Source organism: Lissotriton helveticus, chromosome 5_1, assembly GCF_964261635.1.
Source record: "Lissotriton helveticus chromosome 5_1, aLisHel1.1, whole genome shotgun sequence".
Taxonomy (NCBI): domain Eukaryota; kingdom Metazoa; phylum Chordata; class Amphibia; order Caudata; family Salamandridae; genus Lissotriton; species Lissotriton helveticus.
Window position 1 is genome coordinate 15002982 of NC_136065.1, and position 24626 is coordinate 15027607.

General features: G+C 50.2%; 1 protein-coding gene across 1 annotated transcript in view; it reads right to left on the bottom strand.

Annotated features, from left to right (window-relative positions):
* LOC144752899 (class I histocompatibility antigen, Gogo-OKO alpha chain-like) overlaps positions 1 to 17356 on the bottom strand; it is a 341555-nt gene extending 324199 nt beyond the window's left edge. Inside the window, exon 1 of the mRNA XM_078640725.1 lies at positions 17293 to 17356. Within this exon, the coding sequence (XP_078496851.1) occupies positions 17293 to 17356 (64 nt within the window). The remainder of the gene's footprint in view (positions 1 to 17292) is intronic.
* Between the last annotated feature and the right edge of the window lie 7270 nt (positions 17357 to 24626).

Genomic DNA, 24626 nt, shown 5'->3' on the forward strand with positions numbered 1-24626 from the left:
AGCCAGATGTAATGCAGGTGAGATTTGGGGGGGTAAGAGGGGGGTTTAGAGGGATACTCTCTGTGATGTGACTGCCAAAGGATTAGTACTTCTGGGAAATCAGGGAATCCAAAGACAACCGCCACTCCGTTAACTCAATCTCATGGATGAGAAAAGTCTCAGCCCTCGTTAGGAAGGCGTCAAGTGTTCCAACAACTCCACATCCCGGGTGTTCACTGCGGCCCTTAGGTTTACTCAATATAGAGATTGTTAAAAATAGACCTTAAAGAAGTTAAATGGAATAACAGTATCACAGTACCTCCAGCAAAGGCCTGAAATCTCCCGGGGTCCAGACATTTGAGAGGGGCCCAGCCTCCTCTGGCTGTGGACGGGCGCGCCCTTGGCCCGGGCTTTGCTGGGGCGCGTCACACGGAGCTGAACTCTAAGTGCCCTTTTTGAGCGTCATGTGGGCAGTGAAGCAGTGGCTGGTGGGACAGCAAGTCCGATGCTCCGATGCATGCTCCCCAACGAAGGTGAGAGAGAGCGGCTGTATGAGTTATTGACATGAGTTATTGACATTAAAACTCATTCACAAAGTGGGATTCGTTTCCAATCACGCTTAAAAGTGGAAGCACAAACCATTTGTCTCTGAGCCATGTAGTTTCTGTCATCAGCACTTCTCGCTTTTTTCACAACAGCAGTTCAAACATGAATGGTAAAATATCCTAGTCTGCAAATGTTTTCTACATAATTATTTGCCACATAATGTATAATTTGCTACATAATTTGACGATTTTAACTAATAAATTGTTTGTAGCTCAAACGGATCAAAAATTACTAAAAAAAATGTAACGTGTGGCTGCGAAATGACCGGCACTTTGCAAAGGTTGATCACCTTTCTCACTGCGGCATTTGTATGTTACATTGGTACTAATAAGGCAACATCTTTGCACAGACTGTTAGCATGTGTAAAAATGTCAAAATGATATAGTATCAGAAAATATATTGCATTGCTCTGCAGCCTTTTGCTGCATAATTTAGTAAACAATCTAGTATAATTTCATCCTCAATTGCTGCATAATTCCAGTGACCCCAAAGCAGGGAGCACATATTACAAGTGCTTGCGCATGAAGCAGAGAGACCATGAAGTTTGGGAACTTAGGGGCTAATTAAGATATTGGGCAGATCGCCACCGCCCGTATGGCGGTGGCAATCCACCCGCAGAAAACCACCTCCCGCATATGAATTCCCCCGCCACATTACCATGGCGGGGGGACGCCGGCGGACGGGAAGACCGTCCGCCAGTTTACTGCCGGTAGGCAATCCGCCCAATTGCCTACTGGGCGGAAAAGCAGTTAATATGGTGGCGGTGTCTGGTAGACACCCCCATCCATATTAGTATGCAGGCGGGATGTTGCCTTTCCGTGGTGGCAACGCCGCCATGGAAAGGCAGGCAGTTTTCACCATTTGGGGGCCCGTAGCGGGCCCCCAGAGATTCTGGCGGGTGGGGGGTGCACATGGGGGGTACCTATGGTACCCCCTGCAGTTCCATGCACAACATGGCAGGCACCGTGCTGTGCCTGCCACGTTGTGCATGGAAGTGCATGACATGCCTTCTTGGCATTGCGACGGGCGGTGCGGAGAGCACCGCCTGCCGCTATGTCAGGTATGCAGGACGTGCCCGCCAGTGTGGCGGGCGCATCCTAATGTCACCAACGGGACCCCTGCACCAATGGCGGGCGGTCCCATTCCACGACAAGATGGCGGGAGGACTTTGTCCGCCCGCCATCCTAATGACCCCCTTAGTTTGGTGTGCGTGCAAATCCTGCATTGCCAACCAATGGTGAGTTGCAGCTACTGCTGCTGAAACAAGGCCAGTGGCAGTACCAATGGGTGAGACGGGCTGGCCTCAAGGGCAGGACCTGTTTTAGCGCTGATGGAGCCCTGTGTGACAATGTTTGTTGGTGCTCCCCATGACTCCCTCCACCACGGATACCCCCACTATCACCCTTTTACTGTGACCCTCAAGTCTCCATAACCACAGTCTTCATTAGATGCATTTAATTAGATTTGCAGCATCACTGAAACCAGTGTAGAGTGTAAGAGCACTTTACATCATACACATTGCACAGAAACAATCAATCATGCGTGTGGAAATCCCTGCATAGGAAATGTTACGTAAGACAAAGGACTACAAGGTGTAGAAGTAACATGACAACCATACTAGCAGGCCGTATAGTTTAATAGTGATTGGTCTGGAGAAACACAAACTCTGAATTTAGAACGTAAGACCATGGTTGGGGGTTCTCTTTAATAATTCGAATTGATTTCTATTCAAATTAACACTTTTTACAACATTAGGATAATCAAAGACTGGGGGGAAAAACCATAACACTGTAATTTATACCTTGCAGTTTGCATGCAGCTCTTAGATGACAGTTAATAGGTGGGACGCTATCCTGAGCACGGAGGCATTTTATCTGCTAATCTGACCTGAAGTGGCATTTCCAGGACACCAGCCCACAGCTCGCCGCACCCGCTCCGCGGGTGCCGCTTCGAACCTCCAGGCAGCGGGGCATTGTTGACGGGCTGCATCCAGGGTACTGGGTGAGTGTGGTCAGCGGGGCTGCGAGCGTGCAGGGGACTCCAGTACCCAGGAGTCCCTGCAAGACCATTTTCGACCTTCCGGTCCACTCTCCCTGCTGCCACGCCCCCCGCCCCTTACGACTTCCTATTTACTGTCCTAGCCCTCCCGCAGCTCGGGACGCAGCCCGGGCGAAGACAGGGCAAAGACTGGGCCGTTTGAGGCCGTTCGAGGACTAAGAGGACTGGGCTGGGCTACGCCCCCTGGTTGGTCCATTATACAGTTCTTATTGGTGTTATTTCTTAAATATTTAATTATTTATTGGGTTTTTATTAATCTGTATAATGTGCTCACGGGGCAGTCGGAGTAAAACCCTTATGGCCGCGAGTAACTCTAATCGAACATTAGACGATTTCCTAGTCAAAACCAACTTAGCCATAGATGAGGAAATTAACAAAATGCAGCACAGGGTCTCATTAGATCTTGAAGCTGCACGAAGGCTATCAGAGCACCTAGCTAGTACTAGAAAATCTTCCATGGGGAATATTGCTTCTGCACGTACCCCCGAGCATACAGCAGGTCCTCAGCCTTTGTTGATCACGGCTGCCATCCACCCAGCCCCTTCCACCACTTTTCCAATTTCCCCTTCGATCCCTTCACCCACCCTATTGGAACCATTTAAGGATCTTGTCACATTAACTTGCACGTCAGGCACTTTGTATCCCCCTAAAATTGACCAACCCACGAATTTAGGTAGGGCCAGGAAAGCAGCAATTTATAAAAAGAAATGTATTGCTAGGGCCATACATGCACGGAAAAAAGCGAAAATTGCTAGATCACAATTCTTCAATAGTAGAAGGGCACTAGGATCTTTGGGGTTAAAAGATGCCAGTATGAAAACTAACCCAGGTACTCTGGGTGGGACAGCCGCTCCGGATTTAAACATCTCAGCGGATGTTAGTATTTTGGTTGCCTCCCCAGAGTCGAATAGAACGGATGATCAGGTGGGGCAGGTGTGTGGATCATCAAATGATAAAGGGGGAGATGAAGAATTCCTAAAAATGGTCTGGGCCACGTTAAAACAACTACTAACCCCTTTGGAACTGAGGCTTTCTCGCATAGAGAACAATCTGTTAGAAATGGACAGGACGATAGTTACCCTGGCCACTTTGAGCCTGAAGGATATGGAAGCTAAAAATCCCCGCGAAATTAAATCATCCCCTCAGGTAAAAGAACTAGTATCCTTACCATTACCTTTACAAATACCTCAAAATATTCCTATGCCCTTACCAATAGTTAAACCCATACCGAAGCCCCGTACGACTACCATTGTAAACCAGACCGTTTCAACTCCTAGTTCTGTTGCACCAAAATTATGTCCTCTGCCTAATCCGGCCCATAGGCAGAACCCAAACCCACGAGCTGCCACACAAAATCCCACAAGGCAAAACTATAATTCTCAGCGGCCATTTAACCGTCCCAACTTTCGTGGAGGTTTTATTGACCTTCCACCAGAAGCTGGGTCTTATGTCATCATACTAGCCGGAGTTCCCGAGTTGGACCAGCACTCCCAGGAGAACAACCATTCACTGAGAAATAAAGTCATTTATTGGCTTAATTCTAACACACAGCTTCCTGTCCAACAAAGAAGCAGTGTATTAATGGTTAGAAGAGTGCCTTGGATAGGTCCTACACCTAAGTCCCTGGCAGGTGACTGTATAGTGGTTACTTTTGCTGATCCTCAGACAGCACAGCACCTATGTGCACGGCCTTCGTATGAAGCTAATCCCACAATAGTCCTGAGACCCCTTACCTTTTTTTACCCCCCAAGAAATCACTATGCTAAGGAAAGTCCATGGACTATTGTCCATAACACCAGACGGACAACAAATAGGCCTGATGGGTATAGCCAGCATAACTGGTGGCAAGGGGCACCCAATACCAACATGTTTGGTTGCCCACAGGAGGTGGCGGGGTGGTTTCCAAATAATATTCCTTTGAGAAACCGCTTTGATCCACTTGTGGGCATGGATGAGCAAGACTGACCATCACAAAATTCCCCTGGTAATGCCCTGATAGCAGGAGAGCCCAGCCAGAGGGAGAAGGGAGAAAGTCGTAACGATAACTTATGGGAGAATGTTCCCATGAGTGACGATCGTGCTTCTAACCCCCAAGCCCCTGAGGCTGGTATTAATATAGAAAGTGCACCAAGCCCAACTATCCTAGTGCAAAACCCGGAAATATTACCTGAGTCAGTCAGAAAGAACCAAAGCGAATCAAGGATGTGCTTAATTTCATGGAACATTGCTGGGCTTGCCTCAAGACTGGAGGATGAGGCATGGTTAGATTTTGTGGGTGTCTGTGACATTTTGTGCCTCCAGGAAACATGGAGCCGTTCCACTCAGAATATTGAGGGCTTTTGTGCCCTTAACACACTAGCGGTACCTTCACAGGCGGGTAGGGCCAAGGGTGGTTTAATGACAGCAATTTCGTTAAAACTGTGTAAACTTGTAATCACTAAGATAGTTGACACCTCATGGTTTCAAGTGTTGATGTTGGTGAATTTGTTCCCTGAACCATTGTTACTAATTAACTGGTATTATAACATTTTTGATAACAATGAGATAACTGTTATGTTGAAGTTGGAGGAAGCCATAGCCAGGGCACGCCACGAGCAACCCCTACTCTTTGTCATCTGGGTGGGTGATTTCAACTGCTCGTTATGCACCCATGGGGACTCGAAGGTGTGTGGTTTGAGAGATTCTTATGACTTTCCCTTGACTCACTTTAAACATACACCCCAGGGGGACGCCTTAAATAATATCATTATTTTAAATGGTTTATCCATAGTAGAACCCTGGGTCGGTCCAGATTTGGCTCCGATACCAACTTTCCAGGGAAGTAGAGGTACAATGAGTTTCATCGATTTCGCAATTATCTCCAGTGGGTATTCTCACTATGTTGATAAACTGGAAGTAATTGTTAATGCTGCCAGTGACCATAACCCTTTGATCTTATCCCTCTTGTGTCCTGTTAAACCCAAACATTCTGTCTGGGAACAACCAATAAAGTATAACAGAAACCAAGGTATCACTCTTAAGTGGGGCAAAATAGACGCAGCAGGTCTTGAGGACGAAATAATACATGGATATAGCACAGAATATGATGCATGTTTATCATCGACAGCTAACCCCGAAAAGGTTATAGGGAATTTTGAGTTACTATGTGGGCATGTAGCCGAACGGCTTACAAAACCAATTGGGAAAAATAAAAGGCTAGGGCCCAGATGGTTTGATGCTGCATGCTCGGCAACACACAGATCCCTGAAAGTGGCATTAAAACAAAAACCAAGGGATATAGACTTGGTTAGGGCATCTAGACTGGCCTATAAAGAAGCCATTAGAATAAGGAAGCTGGATTTAAAAAATAGAGCTTGGGAAGATTTAGAAAAGGCCTCAGAATTGAAGGACAATAGGCTTTTCTGGGAAGTAATTAATCGTCCCCTTTTTATAAGTAATGGCAAGGACAATATTGTGATGCAGATCGCATGTGAAACATGGGAATCACATTTTGGGGATATTTTTAATCCACATGGAATTTCACTTAACGAACCCCCAACAGGAGACCCTATGGATTTGGTGGTTCCTGAATCCTCTTTGTCCCTAAGTCTATCACTTTCCCTGCAAGAAGTGGAAGATGCTCTATTGAAAGGCATATCACTAAAAGCTCCTGGTCCTGATCTAGTCCCTTTGGACTTTTTTAAGCATAACATCAAGATTTGGGCTCCTCTTTTGTTAAATGTATTTAGAGCAGTTGTTATTTGCCGTATTCCAACTTCATGGAAGGAGGCAGTAGTGGTGCCGATTTTTAAGAAGGGCAACAGATCTGATCCCCGGTGCTATCGCCCAATCTCACTAATTGGTGCATCATGTAAAATATTGGGCAGGGTCATATTAGCCAGATTAGAAACATGGGCTGACTCGGTGGGCCTTATTGTTGATTCCCAATATGGGTTCAGAAAAGGCAAAGGCACCGTTGAACAGTGCCTGAACCTGGCTTTGATTATAGGGAAATACATGAAGGCAATGAATTCTTCCATCCATCTTGCCTTCATGGATCTCTCCAGTGCATTCGACACTGTGTGTCGAAGCAAGCTGTGGAAAATGATGGAGGCTATGGGTTTCGAGGAACCCTTGGTTCACTTGCTCCGTAGACTCCATGAAGCAACCACCGTAGCCATAAGGTTCGGGCCAGGGGGAGAGAAAACCAAATCCATTCCCTCGACTGAGGGCGTCCGTCAAGGATGTATTTTAGCTCCCTTTTTGTTTTTAGTTTACACTAATGGGCTGGAAAAATATTTGTTGGACCACTGCCATGATTTTCCCAAGGTTAATGGTAGGAGTGTGCGGATGCTCTCTTATGCCGATGATACGGTATTAATGACACTTACAGGAAACAGTATGCAGCACTGTCTTGATGCCTTCCATAACTTCATGTTGAACCTAGACCTGAAGGTAAATTTCACCAAATCCTTTGCCATGGTCTGTGGCCCAAAGGGCACAAAAACCAGAAAGTTTGTAGTAAATAATGCCATCATTGAAAAGGTGGAAAACTTTAACTATTTGGGAAACCTTTTCAATAACAAACTAAGCTGGGCCCCGTTAATGAAAACTCGAGTCCAGAGTGCTAGTCGCTCTATTGAAGGTTTGTTCTGTTTCTGTGGGAAGCTGGGTCAAAAACCTGTCAAACATCTAAAAACTTTGTATAAAGCAAAATGTTTGTCGGTAGCTACCTACGGGGCAGGGGTTTGGGGAATCGAAAGCCCTGACATAATACAAACCACGGAGAACAAATTTTTAAAGCGTGTATTGGCTATTCCATCAAGTTCCTCAAATAAATTTGCCCACGAGGAGATAGGTCTGAGTTATGTGAGTGATACTATTCACCTTTCCCCTCTATTATTATGGGGTAAAATATGGCTATCAGAGGATCTACAGCTGTCTAGAGACATCCTCCGGGATTGTTTAAAATTGACAAATATGAATAAGATCCCGTGGCTACGCTATGTTAATGTAACACTCCATAAAATAGGCCTGGGTGACATTTTTGATAACCCCGAAAATATTCAGGGAGATATTAAATCTGTTATCAAAACAAGTTATTGGAAATCCTCACTTGTGCATTCCTTGGCTAGCCCTCACGCTTTTAAGGTTACTTTACAGCATCAGTTTTATTTAACCTTTACAAATCATGTGCAATGGCGATTCTATTTGACAAGGTTTAGGTTACACATTCTGCATTTTCTTTTTGCGTTTCCTAAACAGGGGAGTTGGTGTGAGAGACTGCCCCCCTGTCCCTGTAACAACAGAGTTAGCCAAAGTACTATGCATCTTGTTCTTTTCTGCCCCCTATATAAGGATCCGAGAATTAGGTTTATCAAGCCGATCCTTAAGGAAAAGCAACTATGCCACTATAAAGAGGGTTATGACCATTTGTTAACTTTGTCCACATCTGATGTTTGCTGTGCAATGCTAAATTTTATACGTGTGTCATTTTCGATTAGGAAGCGGTACGGTTAAATTTGTTCCCATGAATTTGTTTGTAGCCCATGTATATTGTTGTTCATGACTTTTCTGTTCTAGATTTCTATGTAATATAGGTATTAGGAAATCATGATTAACTTAACCTAATATGATTGAAAAGCTATGGGCTACAACTGTGATTATATTAATCAATGTTTTCTACCACTAAAATAGTGGTATAGTTTTTAAATTGTTCTTTTTAAATGAAATTCAAATCATGTATTTAAAATGTATGTTTTGACTTTTATGATTCTTGCCTGAATCGAATAAAGTTTTTGAAACGAAACGACAGTTAATAGCTCAATGTTAGGATGTTGACTTATAAACTCCAAGTAACCAAGGAATCTCACTGACAAAAGCCGTAACCCACTGACCTATTTACATTATGTGCACTTTGTGATCTGCATTGTACGTTTTCTTGGCAGCAGGCACATTAACCGTCTGTACTACCTTTTCACGAGGCAAATCTTTCAGTTGACAAAACTCCATCTCTCTCTAGGAAGAACGTTAATCACTGGAGTTATCATGGCATATGTATTGTTCCTGAAAATTGCTGATGGCCAGAAATGAGGGAGCAGGTGCTTTTTGAAACATAATATACTTGCAAACATGACGCCCCCAACCGAAGTCAGCACCTGCTGCAATTGCACTGGTCACACCTGTAGGAAGCTGGCTCTATATATACTGTACCAAAGTGATGTATAGTGTGCACAGAGTCCAGTGGAACCCCAAAGGTAGACAGAGGTAAAAGTAGACAGCACCTTACTCTCTATGTATGGCAGTGTGGTCGAGCAGTAAGGCTTTATCAGAAGGTAGTGTTAATCATTTGCTGTGCACGCTCAGGCAGCAAATGATGTCACACACTCAAAGACTGAACTCAGACCAATTTGTTTGTATCAAAAATATTACTAAGTTATTTATTTCTAAAACCAAGCCAAGCCTTGTGCAGGCAAATTAAATAATACTTAGCAAAATCGTATGCAATGTTTTACAGTTGAATGCAGGTTCAAATGCAGTAGGTTGAATTACAGGTATGTCAGTATTTTGAAATTACTTTTCAGTTACTTTACAGATTACTTTGTACATTACTTTTTAGATTACTTTTCAAGTTACTTTTTCTACTCAGTGTGATATGTCTAGATATCACACTGGGACATTTCCTAGAGGAAATGTAAGTAAATCCCTTTTTGTACATTTGCAGTTTTTCAGTATTTCATACAAACCAACTCTACAAAAGAATTTAAGGAAAACAGTCAATGCAATCCTATGGGAGGAAATTAAGTTATTGGTTTGCAGGTAAGTACATGTTTGTGGGAATTGGCATTCTGGGGTTAAAACCAGGCTTCCCTCAAGGTCGAGGATGCACTCTCAAAGCACCCTCAGCTGCACTCGAGCGACCGGGTGCAAAGTGCTGAGGCCCAATGTCATCCGAAGGGGGATGGGGGCCTCTGGTTGGTGGCTGCTCACGAGCAGGCCACAAGGTTGTGGGAGCAAAGCTCCTGGTGTTAGGCTCAGGACAAAGGGGGGATCCGAGTTGGCACCCAAAAAGTACACCCACAGCGGCCCAGGGATGCAGGGTGCAAGGTGCTGATTTGGCATTGGGTACCCTGTTTATTTCAATGAGGATTCTCCGGTTGCAACAAAGACTGAAGGCTCGGGGACAAAGATCTTCGGGAGGCGACCACCGGTTGGAGAGGTATGTTGGGATGTATGGGGATGCTGGGACACCATTGGTTGGGCCACCCAAGGACATGGGACATTGGGTGCCGGGGTGTCTTTAGGCATCGGCTTTCCGTAACAGCTCCAGTCGCGGTCAGGGGGATCCTCCAGAAAGGGCCTGCATGCATTGTTTGGAGATAAGTGGCAGGTCAGAGATCACCAGCGCTCAGGTCAGGATTGTCTGGGAGACATCCTCTTGGAGTTGGGCCACTCAAACTACGTCCGTGGATGTCCTGTGCAGAGTGGTGCCGGACTCGCAGTTTTGGCCGGAGCCAGAGTCTGTGGGTGAGCAAATCCAGTGATCCCGGGAAACAGATTCTTGGGTTGGAAGGCAGAGCAGGTCATCCGGGTTTCTCGAGGTTGCTGGCTGCAGGACACACCTGGGTTTTGCTGGAGCTGGTTCGAGGTGCGGACAGGCTGGAAGAGGGGCCAAGTCAGTTGGTGTCCTCCTCTTCTTAGTTTCAGCTTCAGCTTCGGCCTTCTCTTCTTCTGGTCGGTTCTTGTCTGAAGAAGCACAATTCAGGGTTGCCCCTGAATACTAGATTCAGGGGTGTTAAAGGTAGGTAATGGTTGGGACCAATGGGTCCCATCCCTGGGGGGGGTATACCCCGTATTATGTCACCCTCCAGTGGGAGGGGGAGCATATGCCCCTCTCTGGTTGGCTGGGTCCCCCCATCTGCAAGATGGCAGTGACTGAGAGTTGTGCTTCACCTCGCCTCCCCCACCTGAGGGGTGGAGTTGACAGAGGTGGGCATACCTATCTTCCTCACTTGTTTTTCCTGCCGGTGCTCCCGCCCAAATTGGGGTTCAAAACCAGTTGCTGAGAGCAGCAAGTGGCCTGGGGAAGCTCACAAAGGCAGCAAGCCTTTGAGGCTTCCCCTTCGTGAACCCTGCCCATCCTGGGGGAGGACGCTTGGCACCTCGTCCCAAGATGTGCATTGTTTTGGCCCCTGAGAGCAGCAGGCTCTCGATCTCAGGGGTCCAGAAACATGTTTGGTGGGGGCGGCGGGTGAGCAGCCACCCAGTCAGGACACTAGAGTTAGGTCATTTTTCAGGGGGCATCTCTAAGATGCCCTCCAAGTGCATTTCTCATTAAATCCCACACTGGCATCAGTGTGGGTTTAATGTGCTGAAAAGTTTGATACCAAACTTCCCAGTTTTCAGTAAAGCCATTAAGATGCTGTGGAGTTTGTAATGACAAACTACCAGCACCATATACTCTTAATGGCAGCCCTGCACTTACAATGTCTAAGAATTGGCTTGGACAATGTAGGGGTACATGGCTCATGCAGCTGTACCCTCACCGCTGGTATAGGGCACCCAGCTAGAGGGGTGGCAGACCTATGCCAGGACAGTGGGTTGCCGGAATGCCACACAGGGATGTGTGCCATGTTGACTCTTCACTTTGTTCTGCACCAAAACACGCAGCCTGCAAAGGCAGTGTGTGAGTGTAAGGGTACAGGGCTTCTAAGGGTGGCACAATAGGTGCTGCAGCCCTTAGAGGCCTTCCCTGGCCACAGGAGAGTGGTCTGGTGGACTGGTCATGAAGGCTTAACCTGGCTGCCCAGCTCCAAATTGGGCAGCTCTGACCACATAGTGCCACATCCTCTTCCCCCACTGAACACCATACTGCCCCACTGAGAGAAACTCGCACTGCCTTCAGCTACAACTTAATTGTGCCCGCTATAAACACTTGGATGTGGCTCAATTCAAATTATGCACTTGATAAGAGTAATTAAAATGGTTACCTTAATGATCTCTCACTCACTATCCAGAAATCAGCTAGTGGTTTTACCTGAAAAGTTAAGGCCATGACTACGGGGCCTAGAAGGGGCCCGTTTCAATGTCTATTGCTTATATCCTTCCAAAAGGTAAGCAGCATGATTTAAAAAGACCACATCCATAAACACAGAACCGCAGCAGTGGCGTCACTAGGGAGGTGCGGGGGTGCGGACCGCACCGGGTGACACCAACACATGGGGTGACACCAATCTGCACGCAGCCTCGCCTCTGCTCTCACCTTTACTGCCGCTCCCTGTGCAAGCTTGTTCCTCATGCTGTTCGCACTCGCCAGCGTCTCGCAGGAGATCTGCAATGCTTGACTGCAATTTTCTTTGCTCACAAGGCAACTCTATAGCAGCCTAGCTCATCTGAGGGTGCATGGTTGCCTATTTTTCAGTATCTTACACAGTCTTCAGTTTTCCAGTGAACCAGTTCCAAATTTCAGCTTGCTCTTCAGTATAGTGCCACCTGTTGCTCGCACTCTTGTTTATGCAAATCCAGGGAAGACAGGTGGAGTAAGAGAGAGAGGGAGACAGAGGGAGCTAGAGGGAGTAATACAGAGAGAGGGAGCTAGAGAGAGCAAGACAGAGAGAGAGGGAGCAAGAGGGAGTAACAAAGAGAGAGAGGGAGCTAGAGAGAGTAAGACAGAGAGAGAGGGAGCAAGAGGGAGTAACAAAGAGAGAGAGGGAGCTAGAGAGAGTAAGGAAATCAAAAAGGGGGGGGAGTGAAGAGGTGGTGCCGATGGGCACCGAGGTGGGCACGTCCTCCTCTTATCAGGGATGCTATTAATCAAAAAGGGTCCACCTCACATTGGGTGGGTGTATATCCAGATGTCAATGGAATACACCTTTGTTAAAATACCCCTCACACACCAAAAGGGCCCTTGGTGTCATGCTCCATCATCGGGGTCTTCCCGTCCCGCTGCGGGGCGGGGCAGTGCTGCGACAAGCGGCTACGCTGGAGCACCTTTAGATGGGGGTGCTATGTGTTGGGAGTGAGTGTCAGTGGGGTCAGGAGTGATATAAAGTGTGAGTTATTAAAAAATACCTGGCCTAGTGGTAAAAAAAAAATTATTAAACACTGGCTGGTATTATTAAAAAGAAAAGTGAAGCGGAGAGATAGAGCTGATTAATGGGCTCTCTCTCCTGTGTGGGTCAACATGTTTCGAGGCGTGAAGCCTCTTCGTCAGGACCTAGGGGAAGATCCCCCTGTCACTCACTAGTGTTTCTCCACAAAGGTAGAAAAATGTGTATATACAAAAAAGTGAAACAAGTTTATCTATGTGTGTAACTACAATTAATAATTACAACACATTTTTTTACTTTCACACTAGTAATGTAGTATGCTTATCATTGGAGGAATCAATGCCTCACGAGCCAGCTCAAGACAGAAGGGTAATGTGGGGTCCCAATCAGCCCCCTGCACGCTCGTGCTTCCTCCTTCGTCTGCGGCTTCCGTGGATGTGACACATCAGGGGGCTAGAGAGAGCAAGACAGAGAGAGCTAGAGCTAGAGGGAGTAAGACAGAGAGAGGGAGCTAGGGAGAGTAAGACAGAGAGAGGGAGCTAGGGAGAGTAAGACAGAGAGAGAGGGAGATAAAGGGAGTAAGACAGAGAGAGAGGGAGCTAGAGGGAGTAAGACAGAGAGAGGGAGCTAGAGGGAGTAAGACAGAGAGAGAGAGAGCTAGAGTGAGAAAGACAGAGAGAGAGGGAGCTAGAGTGAGAAAGACAGAGAGAGATGGAGCTAGAGTGAGAAAGACAGAGACAGAGGGAGCTAGAGGGAGTATGACAGCGAGAGGGAGACAGAGGTAGCTAGAGGAAGTAAGACAGAGAGAGAGGGAGCTAGACAGAGAGAGGGAGCTAGAGGGAGTAAGACAGAGAGAGGGAGCTAGAGGGAGTAAGATAGAGAGAGAGGGAGTTAGACAGAGAGAGGGAGCTAGAGGGAGCAAGATAGAGAGAGAGGGAGCTAGATGAAGCAATACAGAGAGAGAGGGAGCTAGAGGGAATAAGAGAGAGGGAGCTAGAGGGAGCAAGACAGAGAGAGGGAGCTAGAGGGAGCAAGACAGAGAGAGAGGGGAGCTAGAGGGAGTAAGACAGAGAGAGAGGGAGCTAGAGGGAGTAAGAGAGAGAGGGAGCTAAAGGGAGTAAGACAGATGGAGCTAGAGAGAGTAAGACAGGGAGAGAGGGAGCTAGACAGAGAGAGGGGGCTAGAGGGATTAAGATAGAGAGGGAGGGAGCTAGAGGGAGCAAGACAGAGGGAGAGGGAGCTAGAGGGAGTATGAGAGAGAGAGAGGGAGCTAGAGAGAGTGAGACAGAGAGAGAGGGAGCTAGAGGGAGTAAGACAGAGAGGGGGAGCTAGAGGGAGTAAGACAGAGAGAGAGGGAGCTAGAGGGAGTAAGACAGAGAGGGGGAGCTAGAGGGACTAAGACAGAGAGGGGGAGCTAGAGGGAGTAAGACAGAGAGAGGGAGACAGAGGGGGCTAGAGGGAGCATGACAGAGAGAGAGGGAGCTAGACAGAGAGAGGGAGTAAGACAGAGAGAGAGTGAGCTAGAGGGCGCTAGACAGAGAGAGTGAGCTAGAGGGAGTAAGAGAGAGAGAGGGGGCTAGAGGGAGTAAGACAGAGAGAGGGAGCTAGAGGGAGTAAGAGAGAGGGGGCTAGAGGGAGTAAGACAGAGAGACAGGAAGCTAGAGGGAGTAAGACAGAGAGAGGGAGCTAGAGGGAGTACGACCGAGAGAGAGGGAGACAGAGGGAGCTACAGGGAGCAAGAGAGAGGGAGCTAGAGGGAGCTAGACAGAGAGAGGGAGCTAGAGGGAGTAAGACAGAGAGAGAGGGAGCTAGAGAGAGTAAGACAGGGAGAGAGGGAGCTAGACAGAGAGAGGGAGCTAGAGGGAGCAAGACAGAGAGAGAGGGAGCTACAGGGAGCTAGAGCAAGCAAGACAGAGCGAGAGGGAGCTAGAGGGAGTAAGAGAGAGAGAGGGAGCTAGAGGGAGCAAGACAGAGAGAGGGGGCTAGAGGGACCAAGCCGGAGAGAGAGGGAGCTAGAGGGAGTAAGACAGAGAGAGAGGGAGCTAGGCAGAGCAAGACAGATAGAGAGGGAGCTAGAGGGAGCAAGACAGAGAGGGAGCTAGAGGGAGTAAGAGAGAGGGAGCTAGAGGGAGTAAGACAGAGAGAGAGGGAGCTATAGTGAGTAAGACAGAGAGGGAGACAGAGGTATGTAAGACAGGGAGAGAGGGAGCTATACAGAGAGAGGGAGCTAGAGGGATTAAGATAGAGAGAGAGAGGGAGCAAGACAGAGGGAGAGGGAGCTAGAGGGAGTAAGAGAGAGAGAGGGAGCTAGACAGAGAGATGGAGCTAGAGGGAGTAAGACAGAGAGAGAGGGAGCTAGAGGGAGTAAGACAGAGAGAGAGGGAGCTAGACAGAGAGAGGGAGCTAGAGGGAGTAAGACAGAGAGAGAGTGAGCTAGAGGGCGCTAGACAGAGAGAGTGAGCTAGAGGGAGTAAGAGAGAGAGAGGGAGCTAGAGGGAGCAAGACAGAGTGAGAGGGAGCTAGAGGGAGTAAGACAGAGAGAGAGAGAGAGCTAGAGGGAGCAAGACAGAGAGAGGGGGCTAGAGGGAGTAAGACAGAGAGAGGGAGCTAGAGGGAGTAAGAGAGAGGGGGCTAGAGGGAGTAAGACAGAGAGACAGGAGGCTAGAGGGAGTAAGACAGAGAGAGGGAGCTAGAGGGAGCAAGACAGAGAGAGAGAGGGAGCTAGAGGGAGTAAAACAGAGAGAGGGAGCTAGAGGGAGCAAGACAGAGAGAGAGGGAGCTAGAGGGAGTAAGACAGAGAGAGGGAGCTAGAGAGAGTAAGACAGAGAGAGAGAGATAAACGGAGTAAGACACAGAGAGAGAGGGAGCTAGAGGGAGTGAGACAGAGAGAGAGAGCTAGAGTGAGTAAGACAGAGAGAGAGAGGGGGCTAGAGGGAGTAAGACAGAGAGACAGGAGGCTAGAGGGAGTAAGACAGAAAGAGGGAGCTAGAGGGAGCAAGACAGAGAGAGAGAGGGAGCTAGAGGGAGTAAAACAGAGAGAGGGAGCTAGAGGGAGCAAGACAGAGAGAGAGGGAGCTAGAGGGAGTAAGATAGAGAGCGGGAGCTAGAGGGAGTAAGAGAGAGAGAGAGAGGGAGCTAGAGGGAGTAAGACAGAGAGAGGGAGCTAGAGGGAGTAAGACAGAGGGAGAGGGAGCTAGAGGGAGTAAGACAGAGGGAGAGGGAGCTAGAGGGAGTAAGACAGAGAGAGAGGGAACCAGAGGGAGCTAGAGGGAGTAAGACAGTACCTAGCGCCGTACATTTCTGACAGAGGTGGTCCATGCGGTAAGTCGTGAGGGGGTGACACCATGAGTTACCCGCACCGGGTGACACCAACCCCAGTGACGCCACTGAGCCGCAGTACACAATTTGTTTTCCAATCCACCCATCAACCAGGTATTGCAGTACCTCCAAGAAAGGTGCACTTACCCGTCTAGGGAAAACAATGCTGTTCAAAGAAAGACGAGAAAACAAAAGAAGTGCTTCACTGCCAAATTCTTAAAAGTTAGGCTGATGTGTTTGGGTGTGAATAAAACCAAGCTGGCCACTTTGGACCACTGTGTCTTGCTTTATTTAGTTGTTTTTCACATTTTCACATTTTATTTCTCTGTTCCAAGGCTGAACTTTGGAATAGAAAAATGTCAGAAAAAAACGACATTAAGAGCAAAAGTGTTTTTCCTTTTTCGGATCCATATCACAGGGGAACAAATAAACGAAAGGAGGAAAGATAGGGTGAGAACCGCTTCTTGAAGACCCGGTTTTCAGTAAGTGAGGAGGAGCGAGATAGAAAGAGGGCATAAAAGGAAGAAAGAGGTGGGGAGGCAGCTGTCAGCGGCAGGGCAGAAGTGAACACTGCCCTGGTCTTCTCTGAGCAAGAAGGAAGAGACAGAGGGTCAGATTTATGAAGGCCTTGCGCCGCCGGTGCGTCATTTTTAACATGGGAAAAAGTGACGCACCGGCGGCGCAAGGCCTTCATAAATCTGCCCCAGAGTACTTTTCCTTCTCTGAACACCCCGCACCCCTTAACGGCCATGACCTTGGCTATTTCTGCCGTCCTAGGACGCACTTGTCAAGTAAAAAAAGTAGGGGAACGCGTGCGCTGCCGATCCCGCCCACTTCACCCAGTGATGATTATCATTTCACCTCAGAGCCATGATGGATGAAGATGAGTACAGCGGGACATTACCTGATGAGCCCCTCCCCCCACCCCACTCCTGCGGTGACCAGACCCCTCAAACATCATGTTTCATTAATGACATCACTGAGTGAAACAAACGCGTTTGGGCCATTTGAAATGTAATTAATATTCTATTATTTCTGAAGTGTTCCCCTACATCAAAGAATATTCCCGACCTGTAAAATATAAGATCCCTCTCGAGTGAAGTAGCCCCCCCCCGTGCCCCATCGCACCTGTGACGTCACTGGATACCACTAATTCGTGCCTCTATTTCTCTATAATTGTGCTCTGTTATACTGATCCCCCACCCTTCTGCTGTAATGACCCCTCCCCGTGTCAGACAGATCTCCCCCCACCGCCACCCAGTTAGACAGATCTCAGTACAGACCCTGCCCCCAGGTCACTCACCTGCACGGACCGGCTGCAGCCAGAGCCCCCCCAGCAGGAGCATCAGGAAGTGGGGGGCAGTCATTGCGAAGGCGGGGGCCGGTGCTCAAGGCTGGGGAAGTCCCTGGGAAGTAACAAACTTCCGAAATCAGGCTTAGGAGCTTCAGTTTATATACTTGACGTCAACCACTGGGGGTGGAGGGGGGCAGGAACCAATCAGAGCGCAGAGACCCTCGCGTCTCATCCAGCTGGTGCTGTGAGACAGAAAGTGAAAGTACGAAGGGATATGGTGAAGCGATGCGGTCATTTGATATATTTAGCAGTTTTTATTTAGCGCGAACTCGAACGAGTGTTTTTACATGAGCACCAGTCATGACACTAGGAAATATTCATGTGTTTTTTTTGTGTAGGGCATATGGAGAGATTCAGTGATTTGCCCAAAATCACAGGATGTTGACCTGAAGCCGAGAGCGGAACCTGGCCCCAGGTCTCAAAGTCGGCAACTCTGGCCGTTAGGCCACCCCCTCTGCCAGATGTTAATCTGTTGTTTGTGGGTGAGGGACGTCAAGTCAAATATTTAAAAGAGCGGTCACTTGAAAGGGATATTGAAGGGCAACCCAGCCTAGGAGGGTGCAGCGGGTTCAGGGAGTGGGTGACCCTAGTGACGTATGTGAAGGGTGAACAGCAGTTTAAAGAGGATGGCGCCCTCCCATAGAGCGTTGCTGCCACGTTTCCGCGTGTGGTGTCTGTAGTGTCCTCCGGCCCGGTAGCGGTGCAGTCTACCCACGCTCCAGGGGCGGCTCTAGGCTCATGGCGGCCCTGGGCAGGGAGCGTAGGTGGGGGGCCCCTGAAGAGGGGGTCGGGGCGGGGCGGAGCGCAGAGGCCAGTGAAGAGGAGGGGGGTCAGGGTGTTTGGAAGTGGAACGGAGCCGGAGGCCGCCAAATCCCTGCCAGGGGCCACCACGCAAATATGTATCCATCCTCAGAGGATTATTATATTAAGGATATATATTGCCGTGGTGGCCCCTGGGGTTTGGTGGCCCTGTGCAGGTGCACAGCTTGCACATGCCTAAGGCCGCCCCTGCACGCTCGGAGGACGACGTCTAGCGCAGGCGTGTGTCGTCACTCGCCGGCTATAAATTAAAGAGGCGTGGCCCGGCTCCGGCAGTCGGGACCACGCGAGTGATAACTATAGCTGTGTCCCGTGCCTAATTGCGACTGCGGCGCTAATTGTAGCCACGTGCCAGTGGCGTAACGATAATTGAGGGGGCCCCCCTGCAAGGTACGTGGAGGGGACCCTTCCAGACTCTATCAGGAGCTCCCCAGCCAGAGTGCAATGCTGAGGGGGCCCCCTGGAGCCTGAGGCCCCCCCGCACTGTGGGGGATGCGGGGGCCTGTGTTAAGCCCCTGCCACGTGCGCGCAGCAATATCACAATGGCGACGAGGCGGTAAAGAGCCTACGTGCACTGCTATGTGTGCTTTGTCCCCAGCAGTGGTTAGGAGCCCTTGATGTGGGCCATATAACCACAGGGGAGCTGTTTCCTCTGCAGAGGCCTGCCGTGGTGCTCCTGGGAGGCCTGCTCCGGGCTGTTGAAGACCCCCCAGCTCCAGGGTGTGCCTGGAGAAGAGTGGAAGCGTCCCTGCTTGCCCAGCCAGAGCCCTATCTCGTGGGCACCATGCTCTTCTGGAAAAAGGATGTAACAGTAAGGCCTGCTACCCAGGGTACAGAGGGAGGTTCCAGCTGTGCGTTTCGGCCGAGCACGTGCCGCGAAGAGTCACTGCGACTGCGCGAGGATGGCGTCAATCCCAGCCATTGAGCCGTTTACAGTTGATGGCGCCCCCTCTTCCCTCGCCCTGCAGTAGAGGGACTGGACTGACCGTCTCCAGATCTACTTCGAAGGGGCAGGCATAGCCCGCGACAGGCGCAGAGCCCTACTCCTCCATTTGGGAGGCAAAGACATCCACTGTATATACAAAACCCTGGTAGAGGCCACACCCAAAACATACATGACGCTGCTTAGCGCCCTAAACGCACATTTTGAACCGATGGCGAATAGAGACTACGAGAGATTTATCTTTCGCCAGGCCAAACAGGAAGCTGAAGAGTCGTTAGACGCATTCCACGGGCGGTTGAAGGAACTGGCCAGTACATGAGGATTTAGAGATGAACAGGAAGAAATCCGAGGTCAGATAATCCAAGGATGCCACTCGTCCAAACTTAGAGTGAACATCCTTCAGGAGGATGGCAAACCCCTGGCTGATATCCTCACCCTGGGTCGGTCGAAAGAGCTATCACAAGCCAGGGCATCCCACATGGAGGCAGCCCTCCACCGACCCATCAAGACGGAGCAGGTCAATGCAGTGAAAACGGCAAATGTAGTGAGACCCAAGGTGCGCCAAGCCTCAGGGAGGAGACCGCAAGAGAAGAAAAAGGAGTGCGGATACTGCGGAGGCACGCCCCACTGCATGCAGGACTGCCCAGCGAGAGGGAAGAAGTGCAGTTCTTGCGGGCGGATGAACCACTTCGCGGCGGTATGCCGGTCCACAAAACCACGGAAGGAAGCAGCACAAGCCGTAGCGGAAGCACACGACAGTGAGGACATGGACGATGACGCAGGAAACTACCCGGTCCACTATGTGTTTGCGATAGATCAACCACGACGGAAGAGACGACGACTTCCAAAGTGCAGGATCAAAATTCACCAGCAGGATGTAAGAGCTGCCATAGACACTGGGGCCTCGATTGAACTAATGACTGCTAATGACTGCTAATGTGTACAATCAATTAAGCCCACGACCGCCATTGCAGGAAGCCAGAATCAGGGTGTTCGCGTACGGACAAAAGAAGCCCATCCCGCTCCGGGATGTTTCAAGACTGAGCTAAAGCACCGGTACCTCAAAATCCCCACCACAGTCTATGTGACCCAGGAAGGAAGCGGAATGCTGCTGAGCGGGCAATCAGCAGAGGAGCTGAAGCTAATCTCGTTCGCCATGGCTGTACAAGAAGGGGAACTTGAGGTCATCATGGAGGAGTTCGAAGACGTCTTCAAAGGCATCGGATGCCTAAAAGGGAAGGAAGTCTCTCTCTCAACAACACATCTCTCCACATTGACCCGTCAGTCCAACCAGTGGCGCTGAGACACAGGCGGATTGTGTTCCATCTGCGGAAGAAGGTCGAGGAAGAACTGGAGGCACTAGAGAAAAAAGGGATTATCGAGAAGGTCAGTGGGCCCACCCCCTGGGTGTCCCCAATCGTAGTAGCACGGAAGCCGAAACAACCAGGACAGTCTGCATCTGCGTCGACATGTGCCTTACAAACGCTGCAGTGAAAAGAGAACGTCACCTAACCCCCACCATCGATGACATCCTGGGAGAGCTGAGCGGTGCGAAATGGTTTTCGAAGATGGACCTACAGTCCGACTAACACCTACTGCCACTACACCCAGACTTTCGATACATCACCACTTTTTTTCGACGCACGTCGGACTCCGAAGATACCAACGCCTTAACTTCGGAATCTCGAGTGCTGTGGAGGTGTTCCAAAACACCATCCGTGAAGTTCTCAGTGGAATCCCGGGAGTCCTGAATGTGAGTGACGACCTGCTAATATATGCTTTGTCGATGGAAGAACACCACCGCCGACTTTGCAGGGTTCTCTAAAGGATCAAAGAATCCGAGCTGACACTTCACAGAGAAAAGTGTCAGTTCTTGAGGAATAAGATCAGCTTTTTTGGCTACACCTTCTCCGACAAAGGAGTAGCCCCGGATACCGGCAAGGTGAAGGACGTCCAGGAAGCCCCAGCACCTTCCAACATCTCGGAAATCAGAAGCTTCCTAGGAATGGTGAACTTCTGCGGCCGCTTTGTCCCAGACTTGTCCAACCTCACGAAGCCCCTCAGGGAACTGATGAAATCTACCACCATGTGGCAATGGGGCCCCAAACAGGAGCAAGCCTTCAAAGACACCAAAGCAGCCCTGCCGGCAGACACAACACTATCATACTTTGACCCGGCCCGACTCACCAATGTTGCTGTGGACGCCAGCCCCTACGGGCTAGGAGCCGTGCTCACTCAGCTACAAAGCAACGGAGAGTGGGCCCCGATCGCATACGCGAGCCGCTCCCTGACGGACACAGAACAGAGATACTCGCAAATAGAGCGAGAGGCGATTGCCATCCACTGGACCTGCCAGCACTTTCACGTGTACGTGTATGGCCATCCATTCACTGTATCCACAGACCACAAACCCCTCATCTCCCTGTTTGAAGGATCAGCATCCAAGCCTCCCCCGAGGATCGAAAAATGGATCCTCCAGCTGTAAGGGTATGACTACCAAGTGGAATACAAGCCAGGCTCCTCCAATCCGGCGGACTAACTGTCGCGACATCCCAGGGCCGCCACTAGAGCGGAAGAGGAAGATGCCGAGGACACTGTAGAATATGTCCGGCTGTTAGAAATGGTGATTTCCGGTTGGCTAAGGCTTGCGCCAAAGCCAGGCAGAAACCACCATTCTACCTCTGGGCAAGGAAGTCACCCGCGAAGATAACCCCTGCTCACCCCCTTGGTAGCTTGGCACGAGCAGTCAGGCTTATCTCGGAGGCAAGGTGTAAAGCGTTTGCGCGCACACCCAGCAACAACACCCAAGGCCCACCACAAAGGAAACTCCACACAAGGTTATATATAAAAATAGCCTTTGTATTATACCAAACACATTAGATAATAAATACACACTTTACAAGGTACCATAGGCACAGGCAGAATTTACAGGGGAGTATGGACATGGGACAGGGCCACGTGGGCCACTGTCAGGAATAGGCACTTTTAGAACTAGCACTTGGTAGAATTAGCACTTTGTAGGAATAACGCTTAGCACATATAACATATAATAACTGTAGCACCAAATAGCAAATGTACCACCCAACCAGTAACCACTGGTAACAGGTAAGTACCACCTACGCAACCCTAACCACCGTAGGAACATATCACGCAGGGAACCATGAACTCACTAGCATCACTGTACTAGGCCAAACAACCTCCTAAGCATCACATAAAAACATTACACATGATGCAGAAATCACATTAGGCAGGTGAATCACAATTGCGCAAAGAACACAGGGGACACATAATCACACATTTGCACCAAAAAGCACATAGAACTGACCCCAGGCCTACCTGGCCTCTTAGGGGCTCACACGCCCTTTGTCCAGTAAAGTCAGGGCAGGCTGCGCAGGCAGCCAAAGGAGAACTACTCAAGAGTTCTCAGCCTAAACGTAGCAGCTGCCCACTAAGTGCTGGGCAGCTGAATCACCAATGGAGCCAAACACACGTAGGCGCCGCGTCGGCTCGAGGCCTGAACAACTGGGCCCTTGAGAGCTTCGGGGGCTCCAGAAACAAAACGGCGCCTTCGTTGGAGTCCCTCTCGGGGGACTCGAGAAACAAAGATGCCCGGGTCACGGGAGAGCCTTGTGGGCCCTAAATACCAAAGGGCAGCCTTGGAGCCTCGTGGGCTCTGTTTTCACAAGAATGCTCCCCTACGTTGGAGTCCCCGCTCGGGGGACTCAAGAGACAATGGCCCCCAGAGCCAGCGGGGCTCTACATACAACTGTGCCTCCTCGTCGCAGGAGTCCCGCTCTGGGGTACTCTAAAACAATGTGCGCCCATACAAAACAAGGCTAGTACTACTGGGGGGGGCAGGCACCGGCAATGTGCCCCGACGCCCCCCTCTTTGCAAAGGGACACTGGCCCCACTAACCGGGTCTGTCGTCAGGCGGCAGGAGGCTCTGTCCCTGGCTGCTTCTCAGAGGACTCTGCAGTCTCGCTGGAGCCGCGGGCAGGGCTCTCCCTCGCTGGACTTTTGCTGCGGGGCTCTCCGGTGGGGGACACCTGCAGGGCTCACACCGCCGATGCGGGAGCCCTGCTTTCTGTCTCCTCCGCCTGCCGGACTTCCTCTGGTCACGCGGCCCCGCCCAAAATCAGGCAGGGCCGCCTAGCTTCCGGGTCGCAATGGCAGCGGCCCGGCAACGTCTTTGGGCGCTCCTGGGCTGTGGCGGTGACACGGGAGGACACACGAGGGGTAGGCTCCCTCCAATTTAAATATACCTAGCGGGGCAGGCCCCGCTTTAAGAAAGCACACAACTGCGGGGTCGGCACCCGAGAGAGAATGAAACATGGGGTAGGCTCCCATTTAAAAAGGAGGACAACTGGGCACAATAAGCGGCAGGCAGAGCGGGGTGGGCACCCTGCCGCAAGTTAGCAAAGGGGGGATCCCCACACTGGGGAATCCCTCGATGACGGCGAGGGCAGCTCAGGGCTGCTGGTTAAAAGCACAGCGCTCTCCTGAATGTGAAGATTCAGCGCTCCCCAGGCGCTGCGAGGCCCACAGTCCCAGGAAAGTCCTTTAGAAAGGTAGGAAGGGGGGCAAGGCTGGGCCCAGGATCCAGCTCACAGGGCCCTCCAGGTAGGGAGGCAGTCCATAGTGGCGGTATCCTCCTGGTGCCCAGCAGCAGCAGGCCCCCCCTCTTCAGGTCAGGAACAGCAAGAGAGCCCTTTTTCCAGAGGTCACAGGCTCTTTTTATACATTAAAATCCTTTGTCCTTAGGTGCAGGGTGGGGGAAAAACCAGTCGCAGCTGGTTTTGGAGCACTTTGTTTTTCTCAGCCCCTCTCCCTATTCACTGGCCAGGCTAGGGACATTAGACTCACCACAGGGGGTGGAGCCAGCATTGTGTGGGAAAGCCCAGCCCTATTCAGGTCCCAGGTGCACTCCTCCCCGGCCATCAACATGCAGATCTCCCATTCACCACTGGGGCAGACCCTGGAGCCTGGCACACCAGCCAGCTCCAGCCAATCACACACCAGCCAGTCACTTCACTCTAATTACACAGATATGCCAACTTCTAGAAGTGGCACTTCCACACTAGTCACATTCATGCCGCACACATCATCGCGCAGCATTTAATCACAAGAGTCCGCACATACCAAACTCGAGCCTGCACACCCCACGCATCAGGAACTACCAGGGACACATACATTCCCCATGCATTCCTATGCGAGGACTGGCCTATCTCACCACACGCACTCAGAGTCGCAACGGCAGCGGCCCGGCAACGTCTTTGGGCACTCCTGGGCTGCGCCGGTGACACGGGAGGACACAGGAGGGGTAGGCTCCCTCCAATTTAAATATACCCAGCGGGGCAGGCCCCCGCTTTAAGAAAGCACACAACTGCGGGGTCGGCACCCGCGAGAGAATGAAACACGGGGTAGGCTCCCATTTAAAAAGGAGGACAACTGGGCACAATAAGCGGCAGGCAGAGCGGGGTGGGCACCCGCGCCGCAAGTTAGCAAAGGGGGGATCCCCAC